Here is an 18,696-nt window from a genome sequence, read left to right as displayed (position 1 = left end):
TATTCCTTTGAATTTTTATCCACTCAGCCCCTGAGGAGGGAGAAATCCTCCAAATCCAATTTAGTGTATCAGTTGTTGTAAAGAGACGCAGAGGTGTTTTCAACTTGAATTGTGATTGGATGACAGAAATAAATTCCTGAATAAAGATAGTAATGTTTTTCTTTATACCTTATATATGATGCACAACTTCGAGGACTCAGACAGCACTAACTGTATAGTAAGCCTAAAGATGATATATATTTTTAAACTTCTAGCCTCGCCCTCTTTGCCTTGTGGTGATACCCCTTTTTAAAGCACATTGGGCCCTAGAGAAAAATTACTTATATAACTTGTCAATTCAGTTCTTGAGCTGACCCGCTATTCTTCCACTGGCAGATCAATGGCACAGTCACGGAGAACCTATCACTGATAGATGCCAAGAAGCTGATTGAGAGGTCAAAGGGCAAGTTGAAGATGGTGGTGCAGAGAGATGAGCGAGCCACGCTGCTCAACATTCCTGACCTTGATGACAGCATCCCATCAGCCAATAACTCCGACAGAGACGGTGAGACAACCGACATGCAGCTCGTATTTGATGGCACAAGTTGTGACGGACAAAAGACAAATCTAAATGTTACTGTCTTGATATAAATTATTTAATTAAATGCTGATTATCATATATTTAATTTTAATTTCACAGACATTTCAGAAATACATTCACTGACATCAGACCATTCCAATCGATCCCACGGGCGAGGCAGTCGATCACGTTCCCCTGACAGGCCCGAACCGTCGGACCATCTCCGTCACTCACCTCGCCAGATCAGCAATGGCAGGTAAGCGAAGAACACATGCATGCACTCCTGACTGCAAATATGGTGATGGGTCACAGCTGTCACACATGCCACAGTCATACATCCATACTCCCACCACCTTCATACATCATGTTCACACCCACGGGTTAGTGGGTGCTGAGTAAGTACCTTGCACCACTGATGCATAAATCAATAGATGAAGACATTGCATGCATAAACCATCACGCTCCCTCTGGAGCCATCACTGAGTTCCAGTAATGCCTGGCTCTGGGGAGGAATTGATCCATCTCCTCCTGGTGTTCTTGTTTTGATTGTATACTAGATTATTTAACAGTTTTCAATCAAGCAAAGCTAGGTTTATTTAATATTTAACATCAGTGGTTGAAATGGGATCTCTATTTACTAGTTCATAATCAGTTAATATCATGTCCTTTGATAGCTATTTTTTATATGTATTGTACACATTGTGTGTTGTTCTTTGGATTTATGCTAATGTCCATACTGTCTTTGTTCTCCTCTTTTCATACTGCCAGTTGGAGGTTCCAGTAAGTTATCTTTCTCGTAGTTTAGAGTCTGCGTAGCTCCTTGTAACTCATAGATAGAAAAGGAGAGCTAGAAGAAAGAAGTGAAACTATAGTTTCTGTCACTCAATGTGGAGGTTGGGCTTTGCCAGATTACTCGGCAAGAACGAGATATTTAGCTTGGCTGAATGGGATAAAATGACAGGCTGTCCCAAACAGGACTGGGGAGTAAAACAGGCTTGCCAGTGTTGAAAACAGACCCATGCTGATTCCAACTGCCCTGAGAAAAGTTGGAGGGTATGCTGCTGGTTTCTGATCACAATATATGGTTCTGTTTGATACTGTGAAGTATGGCTGGCCCTGAATCCATGCTGCCTTCAAGCACTTGTTCTGGATTAAACTGTCAGAGGATTGTATAACCAGACCTCTGTTTTATCATGATATTATGGGCCTAGGGCGCAGACACAGTGGACAGAAAATTAACCAAGAAGCAGTCAAAGCAGTCTGTGATCTTGAGGATATAATATCCCGACTAAGATATATGTATGCGTGCCAAACCTGCTCCTCATGATAAAAACAATTTTTCCCAAAGGACAAAATGGAAAACTGAAAAAAACAGTAGCCTGAGTGGGATATTGCTTACATTTCCTGCTTTGCACAGACTACACATTTAACACAACTGTTGTAGCTGCAGGCTGTTTGCTCAGTTTGTTGCTACTAGTTTAGCTTCATAGTGTATTAGTTGCTTGTCACTTATGTCATATGACTAGACGTACTGCCATTTCATTAGACTGTGAAGTAACCACACTTGTTTCAATGCAGGATGAGGGCAGGTTCACTGTTGCACAGCTTACTTTCAGTGTAAGTGAATGCATTTCTCTGATAACAGATAAAATATCTTTTCCCGATCCCTCTTTTATCTTTGTGCACCAAATATATATATATATATATCTGCACCAAAGTAAGAAAACTCAATGTTAAATTATTTTATTTTTCTATCCCAGGTGTATAACTGGTTAATCTGGTAAACACGTAAATTGTCATAAGGGTGTTACACCTGCCTCTCATGTGGCTGTGGTTAAAGAAGCAACAGAGGAAGTAACAATGAGACTGTCACCAGACGTGTGATGTAAGGGAATGTTTTTACTATCTCCCAGTTTAGGAAGGGAAAAGGGAATTTGACATACTTCCCACAGTGCTTTGCCCAAAGCCAGATGGTTCGCTTAACCTGATTGGCTGCAGGGCTTAGAGGCATTCTTTTGCCTCGGGGACAATGCAGTTTGACGTTTTTGAATATAGCAGATCATCATCTCTGAGCATGAGTGCGCTGCCTTATGCACAAGCAAAGGGCTCCTTGTGTTGTCTTTCAAGAAATTCAACTCAAAATGGTTATGGTTCAACTTACAGATACGTTTGTGTAAGTAATTAGTTTTTTCTTTTAAAAATAGTGTTTAGTTTTTGTTAATGATATGTTTAAATCTTAGATTTCTAGTTTACAAGAGTGATATTTTGCTGTTGTTTTGTGTTTGTTTCGGACAGATATGTTAGTATATCTCATCAGTTTCCTTCTGTAAATATGTGGAAGCTTATGGGTGATATGATAGTTATTCACTACTATATTTGGCATTGTTTGTCAGTGTCTGAGCAGCCACATCTCTATCACTACTTCATTTTTGTGTCTATCACTCACTTGCCCTACTCTTGCCTGTACCCATACTGTAAGGATGTGTAAGCAGACAGATTGAACAAAGGCTTCTGTCAAATGGTGTTTGTCAGTGTGAAGCTTTTTTTAGCACCATTCTGCAGCAAGGAACAGCAGATTTAGGCCACAACACTCCTCTCTCTCTCTCTCTCTCTCTCCTTCTGTCTCTTGCTCTGTTTATCTCACTCTTTCCCTCTTCTCTCATACTCTCTTTCTCATTCATCTATTACACACACAAGCATTGTTTCTCTCGCTCTCTCCCATTACAATTCTGTTTTTTATCCTCAAGCTGCAGCACTCATTTATCCTTCTCCCTCAACAACAAACCGTATAAGTCTCTCTGATGCTGATTCTGGTGACATGATATAATAACAATAATAATAATTAATAATAATAATAATAATAATAATAATATGAATAAAATTGAGCTGCTGGACAAACTCAAAGACCTAGGAAAAGCTAATTCTCTAGTGGAAAATATGTAATGCACAAATAGTCATATATAGTCATAATCATTAGTTGACATTGTGTGTAAATGGGTGCACAAGTACTGTGTTTCCATTCTTGTGTTTTATGATGTGCATGTGAGCGACTACACTGTACTGTATGTTTGAGGCACAGGAGAAGTGGCCTAGTCTGAGCTGGTGGCGCAAACTGCACCTTCACATTCTTCTACAAAAGCTTCTGAATACAGCTCCAAGTGCTCTGCCAGCCGGCGGTCACGTGACCAGATTGGAATTCAACCATTGTTTTAAGCAGCAGAGCTGCTTTCTGCTCTGGTAGACTTAGCTTGCTAAACACACACACACACACAGTTTTCCCTTGTTTGTTTTATCCAGGTTAAACAGGAACTTGGACTGAAAAGTATCCTTACTCAAGAGTTTACGTTGGGAGACTTGTCTGACTTTTCTTTCCCTGCATGGAAATTTCATTTAATGGAAAGGTTATTGAATGAGCAATAAAATAGGACTTTATATCAGTCTATAAGAAAAATACGACTTGGAAATTCAAACATTTATAAACCCTATCTGCTCCGATTTTATCATTTCCTGGTTGGCAATGTGGTTTGCCACTGACGTCCTGTATAGACCACGCAACTAAAACTTAAAACTAAAAAATGCCACCAATATACAGACTTTAAACTGGTGACAAATCTGCACATCCTAATTGTATCCCCATCAATTTTTCTCTCCATGTGCCCTTATCACATATGTTTATGTATTCATAGTCCATGTTATTTCCTTTTGCGTTCATTTTAGTGTTTGTATCTTCCTGGTGCGTCAGCACAGAACAAAATATAAACACATGAGGTCATACTGACACAAACTGAAATCAGCAAACATGTCTCAGTCATTTAAGGAATGCATTAATGTAAACTGTCAAACAGTCTTTTCATAGCATGAACAGTCCACTGAATTTCCTCTTATTATTTTTGTTTATTTCAGCCATCGAAGTCGAGATGAGGAACGCATATCCAAACCAGGGTCCATGTCCACACCCGTGAAAAGCTCTGATGATGGTGTCATGTCACAGGCCAGCGACCAGGCCAGCTCCAGAGATGACAAACTGTTACCTCCACTGCCTGGTACAGAATTCTCTGCCCATCAGCCGTCACCGCTAGAGATTGTTGTGATCTCTCTCTTTGTCTCAGCTGCACCATCTTTTGTGATTTGTACTATAAGGTTACAATCTGGTCTTATATCAAAGAGATTATCATAAATGCTTAGCCTGCGTATTGCTGTATTCTATCTTTTAACTTTTTCCTGAAGAGCTTTGAAGACAATTTATGATAGACAAACAGTGAGTTTCAAAGTCACACAGTGTGTCAGATGCACTTACACTAAACTGATGTTCATGGTTTAATATCTAATGAACACATTGTTGTTAAAGTTATAAAGATTGTTCTCAGTCTTCACAAAGAAATACTAATTATATACATCAACATCAGAGAATTATATATATAATATCGGTCTGCAGCGAATGTGAACAGTTTTTCTCAGCAGAATTTTTCAACTTACTGTTTGCATGTTTGCCAGAACCAAAGCCAGTTTATGCACAACCTGGTCAGCCTGACGTGGATCTGCCTGTCAGCCCCTCTGATGCCCCTGTACCCAGCGCTGCTCATGATGACAGCATCCTCAGGTAAATGTCCTGGACACTCTCAGCCATACATGCATTGTGGCATGTATATGGAGTGCATGTATTATACTGACCTTTGTGCTTAATTGTACCTGTCTGCGTGTGTTCTCCTGCAGGCCGAGTATGAAGCTGGTCAAGTTTAAGAAGGGAGAGAGTGTCGGTCTGCGGTTAGCAGGAGGAAACGATGTGGGAATCTTTGTGGCAGGAGTTTTGGAGGACAGTCCTGCAGCCAAGGAGGGGCTGGAGGAAGGAGACCAGATCCTCAGGGTACGATAAAGTCCATCACTAAAACATGCCTATTGTTTGCTTTTATATAACAACATGACTTGAGACTGTGTAAAATGTAGTTTTGTAACTGTGGTGAGAAAACAGAATCCCACTTTACACAGGTACATTTTTGCTGATTTTCAAGCCATGTACCGTAAATGCATCACCATTTTTAGATGTGTACGTGTACATGACAAATATTTCAGAGAGGGAGGGTATCACAAAGGCAGCATTTAATTGTGTGTTGAAAGATGGATCATTGCCATCCCTGTCTGTTGGATTCAAAATGATTAAACACAAAATCTGTCTAAAAACTGAAAGTGAAATACGTAGATTTAAGTTAATTTTACACCTGAAGAGGAATACAGTGGTCCCTCGTTTATCGCAGGGGATACATTCTAAAAATAACTCGCAATAAACGAAATCCGCGAAGTAAGTTTTACAATTATTATACATGTTTTAAGGCCGTAAAACCCCTAACCACACACTTTTATACACCTTTTTACAAGCATTTTGTGCAGTACTCCCTTAGCTAATCAGGACGCAGAACACATGTGCGGTTCTCCCTTAGCCAATTTAGGACCCAGAACACAATGCGCGTGTCCACGAAAAGTGAACCGCGTTATAGTGAGGGACGACTGTATTCATAACATGTCTTTTACTACAACTGAAGAAATGCAACGGCAATCAGGTGTGTATAAATGTTTCATCTGATTTCCTCCTTTTACCAGATATCTCTTGATAACTTGTTGATTCTGTAAACATAGTGTTACACCTGTAAGTCCCATGCAGATCATTTCAATGCTTTGTAATTGCTGTCTGTTGTGTCTAGTATTACCTAGCTTGTAAGATGATTCTAAGTTGTTGGGGGTTTTTTTGCACTTAGAAAGTATTAACTGTCACATTTTTTCCATGTCACATGTATTGAGGTGGGAAGAACATCTGGTGTTTTTGACAAAACAGACAAGCAGTAGCTGCCCACACTATCTTAGATAATCAGTGGTGAAACTATGTTATCCCAAGGCCACAATAGTTATATTTCTGTATAAAGAGATCTTGGGAATACAGTACAATGTATCAGTCAGTCCATGAGTCATTCAGGGCTCAGCTTCGTGTCAAAACTCCCCTTGTTTCCAATGTGAAGACACAATAGAGGTCGTTCTTGCACTCTGACCTCGGAACAGTTGACTTTCTGTTTCACCAAACACTAGAGCAACATTGTTGATGAGATGATGGAAACCCTCTTGATGTCACTGTTGGATCCATTCTGACATGTTTATATACCAGCCAGGATTACACCTGCTATGTTTAATGTCGCAACTGTGAAGTTGTGTAGTTGTGCACAGTGCAGATGAGGCAAAAAACTTAGCTACACAATTCTTTCCCCATGACGTATCATATCTATAGACTGATAAACAACAGCTGTCTACTACCTTATCGCTTTCTCTTAATGAATATACTATATCTTGTGTTCCTCCCACTCCACAGCATAGATTCTTTTTGTGTGGGTGTGTGTTCTCTCCACTGTACAAACACCCTTTTAGTGACTTCCAGGACATTGTTTTTCATTTTCCCTGGTCATGGTGTGGTGGTGGAGATAAAGACGTCAAGTCCTCCTGTTTCTGGGAAGGATAAAGGTGTCTTTCTGAGGTTCATTGATTCAGTACATGTGTTTCTGGTTCCCCCGCTGCCCCTCAAGCAGAGTCAATAAACAGCAGTTGTTGTGTTTGGTACAGCGGCAGGAGGTGAGGAGGAGGCTGCTCAGTTGTAGGGGGAATACATCTCCCTGCTTCTGTTGAAAAACATTTTTTCCTTTTCCAGTGTCGTTAATCTGTGAAACCAAATGAGTGATAGCTGCTCAAGGGTTTTGATCAAAAGTAAAAGAGAAGCGAGTACACTATAATTCTGTAGCTTGCAGCAAAGCATGGACAATGGTATTTCACATTAACATTAGATTAAATGCTTATAAATTGTTTTGTATAATGGTCCACTTGTTTTTCAGCTGGACTGTAAAAACATTTCTTCTGCCTTTTGTTCTGCACCTGTAGGTGAACAATGTGGACTTTGCTAATATCATCCGAGAAGAGGCTGTGTTGTTTCTCCTGGATCTCCCAAGAGGAGAAGAAGTTACCATCCTGGCTCAGAAGAAAAAGGATGGTGAGTGATGGCAGCAAAAAGTACCTGACGTGTAAACACATTTACACAAACCAGCACATTTAAAAGGTTTATGTAATCATCTGTTATTTTCTGCCTGTTCTTCAGTGTATCGGAGGATAGTGGAATCAGACGTTGGCGACTCCTTCTACATTCGGACACATTTTGAATATGAGAAAGAGTCACCGTACGGGCTGAGCTTTAACAAAGGCGAGGTGTTCCGTGTAGTAGACACGCTCTACAATGGTAAATTAGGCTCCTGGCTCGCTATCCGCATTGGCAAGAACCATCAGGAAGTGGAAAGGGGCATCATTCCCAACAAGAACAGGTAAAATAAGTTTCAGGTCACACCTTTAATACCTGTACACCATGTTCTGGCACTTCATGAATGGGGAGGGAAAGGGTGGAGGTGAAGGAAAAGAAACATTGGGGTTGATCTGGGAGTAGTGAGAACTTCTTTTGACTCATTAGTTTAATCTATTGTATTTTACACATTTCTCATGATCATTTACTGCCTTGTATGTGTATTTCCATGATTTTGTTAAAGCAGAAGCTTTAGTTCTGTGTTACAGTCTGGTGTTATTGGAAGTGTTTTCAAAGCAGTGCATATTTAACACATCCTGTGTGTCGGGAATACACTTTTCTAAGAAAGATCATAGATCATAGATATAGATCATGATCTAGCCAACAGCATTGTTTTATCAAAGCCTGTCTGTACAGCTTTCAACAGCCGCTGGCAATGTTTACACAGAGATTCCTCACTGTCCTGTTGACAGAGAGAGACGTAGCATACCACATGCATACATTTCTTCAGCATTTTGAAATATATCTTAGTTTCTCAGCCAAGTTAAACCTGCCTCCCTGGGTATTCTTTCAAACATAAAACCATAAAATCACACAAGAATTGAATAATATTTTTAAAAACACACATCAAAGGGTGACCATTATTTTTCAGAGTCACTAGGAATGAGTTCTTCTCCCCATAGGCCTACGGCCTCACTTTACTGCTAACCCCGGTTTAGTGGAGTACAGTCATTTTTTCCCCCATTGATCAATGTTTTTTTATTCACAGTGATCCAATTACATAAACTTTAAGAATCACATACTACAAAAAATGGCCTTCCTATCGTAAATGTATAATCTGCAAATCTGTAATCCAGTAAACTGTATGTGTATTGGAAAACTGAAATGTCATTACATTGAGAAAATAACCAATGTTTAAAGTTATGAGCTTAACAGGATCTTTTAGTTCTCTGAAAAATCATTGAGTTTCATAATATTTAAGCTCTTCGTAATGTAAATGTGATTTTTTTATTGTGGTTTTGACTTAAGTCCTGCTAGCTGACCCACGTCCTACTGTCTTCCAGAGCTGAGCAGCTATCCAGCGTGCAGTACACCCTCCCCAAGACACCAGGAGGCGACAGAGCCGACTTCTGGCGATTCCGAGGATTACGAAGCTCCAAGAGGAATTTGAGGAAGAGCAGGGAGGACCTGTCAGCCCAGCCAGTTCAGACCAAGTTCCCTGCGTATGAGAGGGTGGTGCTGAGGGAAGGTAAGAGTACATAGTCCATGCCAGTATCAGCAGTCAACTGGAGACTGTCATATATATTCAGACTTTAATGGAGGGCAAGAATTCACAAAGTATTGTACAGATTTCAGCCTCATACCTAAGAGAAATAAAAGTTTTGGATGCTTTAACAGTTCTTATTAAAAATAAGTGTTGTAAGTGTTGCATAATGCTAACCTTTGGTGTCCATGACATGGTCTTGTTCATGTACAGCTGGGTTCCTGAGGCCTGTGGTTATCTTTGGGCCGATAGCAGACGTAGCCAGAGAGAAACTGGCCAGGGAGGAGCCAGACGTTTTTGAACTAGCAAGTAAGTCAATAACCCCATCTCCCTCTTTTCTAACGATCATGCTTTGTGTAGTGTCTCTCTGTGTGTCTTCCATTGATAGCAGTAAAGACTCTTAATTTACACATAGCTAAACCCGAGGGCTGTGTAACTTCTCAGCATTCATTAAATATTGACTGTAACGGTCATTGGTCTAATAGATGTCGAGCAGTAACTCTCCTGACATGTTTGCAGTGAAAAGAGGCATCACTAGAGCCTATGAATGTCTTTTCTTCTTTTGAATACACTGCTTTGCTTTTAGGATTAGCACAACAATGTGATGACAAACAAACAGCTTGTTGAGGCTGCAAATCTGACACTTAAACAGATTCCTTCAGAAATACGTTCCCCTTGATTTTCTTTTTCCTGCTTGACTCCAGAGCAGTACTAGTAGATGTTTATTTTAGAAAGGCAGTTAGTCAAGTTACTCAAGTTGCCTTGGTTATTTCCTTTGATTGTTTATAGCTTCTCTTTCCCCTTTTCTCTGTATATCTCTACACTGTACACAAGCAGAGCTGCACTCTCCTTTTCATTCCAGTCCTCATCCACTGCCTCTTAAAGACTTCATAAAATTGCAGTCTTCTCTAATGTGTGTTTTTTTTTTTTATACACCCAGTATTGAATTTTAATTACTTTAAGCATCCAAACACGCATGCCAGTGCAGCCCCACACATATTCAGCACACGCCCACATTAAAAAGTGAATTCCATTCCTTGATGTTTATTTGCGTAACTCCAGTGATGTTTGTGTAACTGTATTTTCTTTTCAGAAACACAGCAACAACAAGGAGGGGAAAGTATGTCACTTAGTGCATCAACTTTTTTGTTTTTATTTGATTCAGTGAATGGCAGATGATCTTTACTATGGGGTTTGGTGGCTAGTTGACCTGTAGATGTTAAACACAATGGGTATAGGGGAATAGCACTTGATTTAGGAATTCACATTTGTCATTACAATTTGCAAAATAATATTTCAATATATTAGCATGATGCACAGTGTTGTAAAATGAATCACGGGAGACTTGACACTGAAGAATATGCAATATAATACTTGCACACAGCTAGTTTTGAATTGAAAATAACTTTAAGCGTTGCCACATGTTCAGGAAGATAAACATTGATGCTGAAAATGTATATTTGTTAACACACATTTGCCCAAATTTAAGACTATAAAGAACTGTGTGTCATTGTGATATTGCATGTTGCATATGGTAGAGATTAGCGAATGCTGATTAATGTACAGTGTCCTTTAATTGATACAGTAATGACTTTGTAGAATTTAGTGTTATTCCCCTCCTAATGACAGATTGCATCATGTAGAACGACAGCCAGCATGTGAAGCTGTGCAATTGATATGCCATCAAAACTGAGATGAGTGAAAATCATAAGGACGTGATAAAATAATGCAGAATAGATCATAATACCACAATTGGCAACAAATCAACATGGCATTTACGGGCCAACTGGCCCTGCAAGGGATAAATATTTATAAACAAAATACCCACAATACCACCTTTAATATTAGAAAATCTCACCCACACTGTGTGCATTCAAGACACATTATCCATACAGAATTGTAGCAAAATTGCCACCAAATATTTTGATATTTGGTTCATGTAGGTTAGACCGAAAGTGTGTCAGTGTGAAATTGTCACAGTCATACCACCACTGTGACGCTATCTACAAAAACCTAAAGCGACGTGTGCGTGTGTGTGCAGTGATGGAAGTGTAAACCCCTTAAATTTGACATTGACGAAACTAGCACTGAATCCCAACATTAAATTCTGAACATTGCTTCATACGCTTGAATCTTGACTTGTTGCATGGCTATATTTATCTGCTCTTAAAAAAATGTTTTTGGGTAGTTTAGAGCAGTTTTAATTTTTATTTTATTTTTTTTGTAGTCTAATAGTTCCTATTAGAAAGTTAAAAATAAAGCGTGACCCTGTGATGTGTGATGCTTACCAAACATCCTGGTGAGATGACTGCCCTCTTTTGAACCTTGTGTGCCTAGGCAGGAAACCTTTGCTTATCTTTATGTGAATCATCAACCCCTCTACACATCCTTGCTTAAATCCTTGGGGCTTACAATGACACCGTACTCTCATTAAACCCAAACGACTATCATGCTGTCGCATCTGCATATTTCATGTCCGTGTTCCTCACATAACACATTTCTCGCACCATAATTTATACTGTTACATGCAGTTGCACGCACACATTATTGTACACCAAATTTAATTACCCTAAACCTACCCAAAATACCTAATGACGTTTGCATGAATTGGCTGCTGTCCTCGTTTTCGTCTTTACACTACGTACACTTGTCCTCTCCTGTATGGAGATTATTATTCTGTATTTAAAGCTCTATTTATGGGAGTCGACAACTGCACGCTCCACACAAGGATGTCTAATTGGGGCACAGCCTGTGTTTATTGTTGTTTGCTTCTTGTCTTGATATGATTCAGTGACTGTGTATTTGTCTTCCATAGAGAGTGAACCCAGGGATGCAGGAACCGATCAGAAAAGCTCCGGCATCATTCGTCTGCACACCATTAAACAGATCATTGACCGGGTGAGAGAAGCTAGTTCTGCACACACATTTCAGTAAACAAGCCAAAGGTAGAGATATAAACACCTTTTGACAGATTTGTTATGGTAATGAAAAGATGGCAGCGAGCCACAATGATGTACACAGCTCACTGCTGCCCTCTGGTGTACCGCATGATGCTGTCAGGCGCCTGAGCCTCAAAGTGGTGACAGGCTCACTGTAGAAAAAAATCCAGACTGATGAACTGACTTCTTACATGGGTTTAAGATCTGCTGCACACAGTACAATGTGTTATTTGTTTTCTGTGTGTGAAGGACAAGCATGCAGTGCTGGACATCACCCCTAATGCAGTGGACCGTCTGAACTACGCTCAGTGGTATCCAATCGTAGTGTTCCTCAACCCAGACACCAAGCAGGGCGTCAAGACCATGAGGACCCGTCTGTGCCCTGAGTCGAGGAAGAGTGCCAGGAAGCTTTATGAACGTGCTCTCAAATTAAGGAAGAACAACCACCACCTCTTCACCAGTGAGTCCAGTGGGAGGAAGGGAGGGGAGCTCCAAACAAAGGGAGGAGAATTGGAGAGATTTTACAGAGGGCAGAGACACATTTCAAAGGCAGTTGACAATTGAGTGTTGCAGTGTTTGAGGCTGTGGCTACACTGTGTTTGTTGTGCGTAGCCCTGTTCTGTCAAACTTCTTACAAAAGCTTGTTCAGCACTGACCGTCACACAAGAGCACCCTCAGGCCCCTCTCTCAGCATGAACTCTTCGTGTCAAAGAATGTGGTGTGATCATGCTTTAGGAGCATCTGTTGGTGATAAAGATATTATATAGGTCCTGGAGATTCTTCATTCTTCTCAGCTTACAATTCGGTCTTTGCAGAAAACACATACATTCTTCACATAATCTTCTGTACAAACAATTATTGCACAGCAAGCTGCGTCTTATCCGCTGGATTCCATTTGAAAGTTATTCTGTAAATCACGCCTCAATATAATGTTGAAAGAGATCAAGCTGGAATATTTGGCACATGGGTCTAAGCAGTGCGGGACGTCGTAATGCGTAAGTCGAGAGATTGTTTTCTGCAATGCGTTCCTAAGCTCTACTTGAGATTGAGGGAGAGCAGTTCCATAATTTGCATTCAATGTTGTGACTGGTTTGCACGTTTTATTCAAAAACAAGATCTGGTAGAACATTGCCATCTCCGTTCTTTCACTGTCATTGTGACTTATTTGCGCTTGAGCAGCATAGAAAATGTTAACCGGGCGCCAAAGCAGGAAAATTGCCAGACTTCAAAATTATTCCGTTACATGCTTGTCATGACGACATTATGTCAATCAAGTGGCAGAGCATTTATGGGATGAGAGGAACTTTTATCTATGATGCTATGGGTGATGAGTTAATTGCTAATTGTTGTGTGTTTTTATTCTCTTCTGCTTTTTGCCTCTTTGTGTATTCAGCAACCATAAACTTGAACAACATGAATGATGGTTGGTTTGGAGCACTGAAAGAGATAATCCAGCAGCAGCAGAACCAGCTGGTGTGGGTTTCAGAGGGCAAGGTAAGACACACACTCACACAAACAACCAACCATTTAGTCTGGAGTTGATCTTTCTCACTCCCTCGCTCTCTCTACCTTTTTGTTTCTCAGGCTGACGGGGCCACCGAGGATGACCTGGACATCCACGACGACCGCCTGTCCTACCTGTCGGCGCCAGGCAGTGAGTACTCCATGTACAGCACCGACAGCCGCCACACCTCCGACTACGAGGACACGGACACGGAGGGTGGAGCCTACACCGACCAGGAGCTGGACGAGACACTGAATGATGATGTGGGACCACCCACAGAGCCTGCCATCACCCGCTCATCAGAGCCTGTCCGTGAGGACCCGCCTGTCATCCAGGAGCCCCCTGGCTATGCTGGCTACCAGCACACAGTGCAGCCGGACCCCCTGAACCGCATCGACCCGGCTGGATTCAAGGCACCAGTGCCGCAGCAGGTAGCGTTTCTGAGAGCTGCACGTCTTCCCTGTTGTCTGGAGGACGTGGTGTGCGTTAGAAGGGTTTTCTGGAGGCGCTATTGAAGGCACTTTTTTATCTTTACAGTTATTCTGTCTATCTACTGTTACACGATATCAGTGGGAAAGTGAAACCTTTTGTGGTCAGGTATTTATCGCAATATATAAATATTATATATAACATATATATATCTCTATATTTATTATATGATTTATTTTATCTATTTGCCTTTATGTGTTTGTTGATTGATGTTTGTGAGCGTGTGTTTTTTATTTTTGAAACGGAAAAGAACTTAATAAGTTTTACTGTTAACTCTTGTACTCTGTATTACCACAAGCTGTCTTATTAGTGTGACTGTTGCTGATGTCACTGGGAAAAGAACTTGTCTGTCCAAGTGTCTGTACCAGTACTCACCTATGTGCACTTCCTACCTTTGTTTCACCTGTGATTGGGACTGTGACGCTACGACACATGAAAGTATTATGTGCATGTTGGAAATGCCAGTGTTAATCCAGTGTACCTGTGAAATGTATTAATCAAAACCCGATTGGCCGCTGTGATACCTAAATCTAAAAGTTTGTCGTCTTATGATGTGTTACTCAACATGAAAGGGGAAAAAGAAAGTATTGTATTGTACCCGTAGCATTAAAATCAAATTAGTATCCTCTAACGATGAAAACTTGTCCTGCTGCTAATTCCTAGCTCTCGCATGCCTTGATTGATCGTTAGCTACCCTTAAATGTGAAGGTGGGGGTTTGAATCCGTGTAAGCTGTAGGTACAAGTGAGGAGCAGATCGTTGTAGAGGGGCTGTGAAGGTAGTAGCACTTGTTAGTACTGCACCGTAGTGTGTCAGCGCGTGTTATTAAACATTTCTGAACCACTTCACAGAAAGCAGAGGCCGCTGCCGTCCCTAGCATCCCCCAGCAGCCTGAGCCCCTGGCTGAGACAGTGCCCCATGCTGTCGACGTTACTGTAAAAACTGTAGGGGGTCTGAGCTCTGACGAGGCTCCTGCAGCTCCCCACAGCCAGCCAAGCCCCAACCCAGAGGCTGGCTTGCTTAGGAGGCCCACACCTGAGCTAGCCCCTCAGAGCGTCACGCCAGAACCTCTACAGTCTGGACCTGCCAGTTCGGAACCAAAGGTATCCATCTGACCGTCACCGGATGCTCCGTGACCCGGCCCAGCTCGGCTCAGTCTGACCTGGCTGACCTACTGTGCTGCTGCTGCCTGTCTACCTACCTACCTCCTGCTACCACGCTTCTCTCTCTCTCCTTGCGCCCTGCATGTCTGCTGACCACAGTGCTGCCCAGAAGAGACAGAGATTTTTTTGTGTGTGTGTGTGTGTGTGTATGTGTATGGGTGGGTGTGTGTGTGTGCGCGAGTGTGTATGTATGTGTATGCACAAGCCAGAGTGTGAGCAAAAGCTGGTAAACAACAGTGGGCTTGGGGGCGATGCTGCGCTGATATGCCGTCATGTAGAGGAGCGGTGGAACTCCTGCGGCTCTTACTGTTGCTTATTCTCTCTGCATGGCTGTAACATGTTTGCCTGATTCTGTTAACCACTAGAAGTAGATCTGTTTGTGCTGTATTTATCAGTGCAGGTTGAATGGATCGTTTCTTTGTAAAAGTAACCATTGATTGTCCAACCAATGAGATGTAGCCCTGGCCAAGTAACAAAGAGTGCCTAAACAAAAGTGTTCTTGACATTCGGGTGGATGATTAATGGTTACTTCTCAAATATCAGGTTTTAAATATATTTTTTGTATAATGGCTATGTGCTTGTAATGTTAAATATTATTGTGGATGTTTAAGTTGCCTTATAATTGCACCAAGACAGTGGGTGACATTTTCTCTTGTGAAGTCAGCTGTGCACACAATGTGTGTGTGGGGGAAAAAAAAAAAAAACTATCATACTATTGATAGTGTAATTCACATTACATTTCTATATTCCATTTTGGCCTTTTTGTCAGTTTAAACAAGAAAAATGCTTCCCATTGTTTTGTTGTATTTTTTTTGATGAACTTTGTTGTTCTTTGTTTCTTTAATTTTAGCGTTTAATTTGGGGTTGCAGTAGTAGATTGTGATGTTTTTAAGCTGCCATGAGTGTTTGGCTGTGCTCCGATTTCTGTTAAATCTAATATATTATCTGACCAGTAACCCCTCCCTCTCAGTTTCTCTATTTCAGGTCTTTCCCTTCTCGTTTCTTCTTCTGCATTTGTTTTAATATTCTTCTTTTCTCTTGCTTTAACTGATTTTTGTTGTACGTCCAGTTTTTCATATCACATAGTTTGTGCAGTGTTGTGGATCCTGCGCAGTTGCTAACGTCTTTCTTTGTTTTGTATTTGTTCGGTAGATGTTTCAGAAGGATCCATACAGCACAGACAACACAGGGAGAACTGGTCACAGCATGAAGCCTGTGGCTTACAACCCTTCGCAGGGATATCACCCTGACCAGCCATACAGAGATTACGACCACCCACCCAGTCGGTATGATGTCAGCAGCAGTGGAGTCAGCAGCGGAGGTGGTTACCCAGAACCAAAGTACCGTAACTATGACTCTAACCCACCCTACGAGAACAGTGTGCCTCACTACGACCAGCAACAGTGGAACCCCTACAACCAGCCGCACTCTACTGCCAACTCCCAGGGCTACGATCCCCGTTTGCCATACGGTGACGGCCCTGAATCCCAGTACACTCCTCCTCTCCGCTACGATGAGCCCCCACCTCAGCAAGGATTCGACGGGCGGCCTCGCTACGGTAAACCGACAGGTCCAGCTCCCGTACGTTATGATGAACCTCCACCTCCGGCTCCAGGGCCTGAACTACACTACGACCAGGATCCTCACCTGAACACGTATCCCTCAGCTACCCGCTCGCCAGACCCCGCTGCTCAGCGGCCTGCCTATAACCAGGGACCAACACCGCAACAAAAGAGCTACAAACCTCAGCAGTATGACCCCATTCCTGTGAACTCTGAAACCAGCCACACACCACCTCCCAAAGCAGAGGCCCCCTCTCCTTCTCCTGCCGACGCTCCAAAGCCTGTCCCTGCCAGAGATGAGCAACAGGATGACCCCGCCATGCGGCCACAGTCAGTCCTGACAAGGGTCAAGATGTTTGAGAACAAACGCTCTGTGTCTGTGGACAGAGCCAGAGATACAGGGGATGCACCTGTGAATAAGGTAAACTGTTTGGCTGAGTGTATGTGACTTAAATAAGCACATTAGGAGTGAATGTTCATGATTTTTTTTTTTTTTTTTTTTTAATGTTACTGATAACGTTCATTTTGCTTTTGCTACTATAGGCAGCTGATTTACCTTTGAAAGCAGGCGGAGTGATCCCTAAAGCAAACTCTCTGAGCAACCTGGATCAAGAGAAGAACTTTAGGTGAGCCTGTGGTGATGTCTTCACTTACCCTCATTAATATGACTAATATTGGAATACAGTAATTAGTCACCTCAATTTTCAAGATTGACCAATTTGCTCCAGCACTCTTTTCATTTTTTCATTTCTAAATGTAAACTCTTGTTTTCCTGCGCTGTGCTCTCTGCCTTGTATTTAACCTGCTCGACTGTTTTATCACACCAACACAGAGCCCCAGGGCCTCAGAAGCCTCAGTCCAACGCAAGTGATGACATTGTGCGCTCCAACCATTACGACCCTGATGAGGACGAGGACTACTACAGGAAACAGCTGTCTTACTTTGACAAGCTCCAGACCGGTCCCAGCAAACCACAGCCACAAGCACAAGTAACCCACAACTACCCTAGGTAATGCTCACGCTCACCCCCAAGCATTTGTAGATAACTTTACATCGAACTATCTTTAATGTCCTTTATGGTTTTTATATTTATGTCTTTCTTATTTTTACTGTGAATCTCAAATTGTTGGTTTTGGTCTTGTGATACAGGACCGAGTCAGTGGAGAAACCAAGTCCAGTGGAGAAAAAATATGAACCAGTCCCCCAGGTGACACCTTCTCTGCCACCAGCCACACTGCCCAAACCTGCACCTGAAGGTAAAATATGTTCTGTGTCACACTGCACTTACTACTGAGAGACATTGCTTGCAGTTGATGCCAAAATGTACATAATTTCATGCAAATAAAACATGACACTTTATGGCTAACGCATCCACAGTCAAGCCTCCTGCGAGAGAGGACACTGTCCAGACCAACTTCCTGCCTCACAAGAGTTTCCCTGAGAAGTCGCCAGTTAACGGCACAAGTGAGCTGCCTCCAAAAACAGTCACTAACAGCGGGGCTCCCCCGGTCTCCAGCTATAACCGCTACACACCCAAGCCCTACACCACATCTGCCAAGCCTTTTGCGCGTATGTTCGACAGTCCTAAATTCAACCACAACCTTCTGCCCAATGACAAGCCTGAGATTGCTCCAAAGGTAAGCAGACTTTAGTGTAAAAGGGTGCAAGATGGGGCTACACTGTTAAATTCCATGTGGACAAATAACAAAATAAATTGATGACATAATTAATGACGCTATTAATGTAACTGTACCCTTCCGATTTAGTACAAAGTCAAAATATAGTAAACAAGGTAATCTAGGTGAAACATTGAATGCAAATATTTAATAAACTAATCAATCACTGAAAGTTAATCCACACCTTCCAGCCAATAAGAATTGACTGGCTGTGGTATAA

At 41.8% G+C, this 18,696-nt stretch overlaps 1 protein-coding gene across 11 annotated transcripts in view; it reads left to right on the top strand.

Annotated features, from left to right (window-relative positions):
* Positions 1-18,696, top strand: part of tjp1a (tight junction protein 1a) — a 109,254-nt gene that overhangs the window by 84,717 nt on the left and 5,841 nt on the right. For 6 of the 11 annotated variants that reach the window (XM_027280997.1, XM_010731239.3, XM_010731263.3 and 3 more), the window contains 20 exons: positions 376-544; positions 680-815; positions 4,463-4,602; positions 5,054-5,159; positions 5,273-5,423; positions 7,472-7,580; positions 7,686-7,905; positions 8,945-9,129; positions 9,358-9,453; positions 10,238-10,264; positions 11,960-12,042; positions 12,333-12,543; positions 13,477-13,577; positions 13,668-14,018; positions 14,927-15,178; positions 16,391-17,221; positions 17,344-17,426; positions 17,633-17,809; positions 17,950-18,056; positions 18,178-18,437. In XM_027280997.1, coding sequence (XP_027136798.1) covers positions 376-544; positions 680-815; positions 4,463-4,602; positions 5,054-5,159; positions 5,273-5,423; positions 7,472-7,580; positions 7,686-7,905; positions 8,945-9,129; positions 9,358-9,453; positions 10,238-10,264; positions 11,960-12,042; positions 12,333-12,543; positions 13,477-13,577; positions 13,668-14,018; positions 14,927-15,178; positions 16,391-17,221; positions 17,344-17,426; positions 17,633-17,809; positions 17,950-18,056; positions 18,178-18,437 — 3,795 coding nt within the window. The remainder of the gene's footprint in view (positions 1-375; positions 545-679; positions 816-4,462; positions 4,603-5,053; positions 5,160-5,272; positions 5,424-7,471; positions 7,581-7,685; positions 7,906-8,944; positions 9,130-9,357; positions 9,454-10,237; positions 10,265-11,959; positions 12,043-12,332; positions 12,544-13,476; positions 13,578-13,667; positions 14,019-14,926; positions 15,179-16,390; positions 17,222-17,343; positions 17,427-17,632; positions 17,810-17,949; positions 18,057-18,177; positions 18,438-18,696) is intronic. The other 5 variants (XM_027280998.1, XM_019260743.2, XM_010731247.3 and 2 more) reach the window with 2 other exon arrangements.

Source organism: Larimichthys crocea, chromosome VIII, assembly GCF_000972845.2.
Source record: "Larimichthys crocea isolate SSNF chromosome VIII, L_crocea_2.0, whole genome shotgun sequence".
NCBI classification, from domain to species: Eukaryota; Metazoa; Chordata; class Actinopteri; family Sciaenidae; genus Larimichthys; species Larimichthys crocea.
This window is presented reverse-complemented; position numbering and strand designations above follow the sequence as displayed.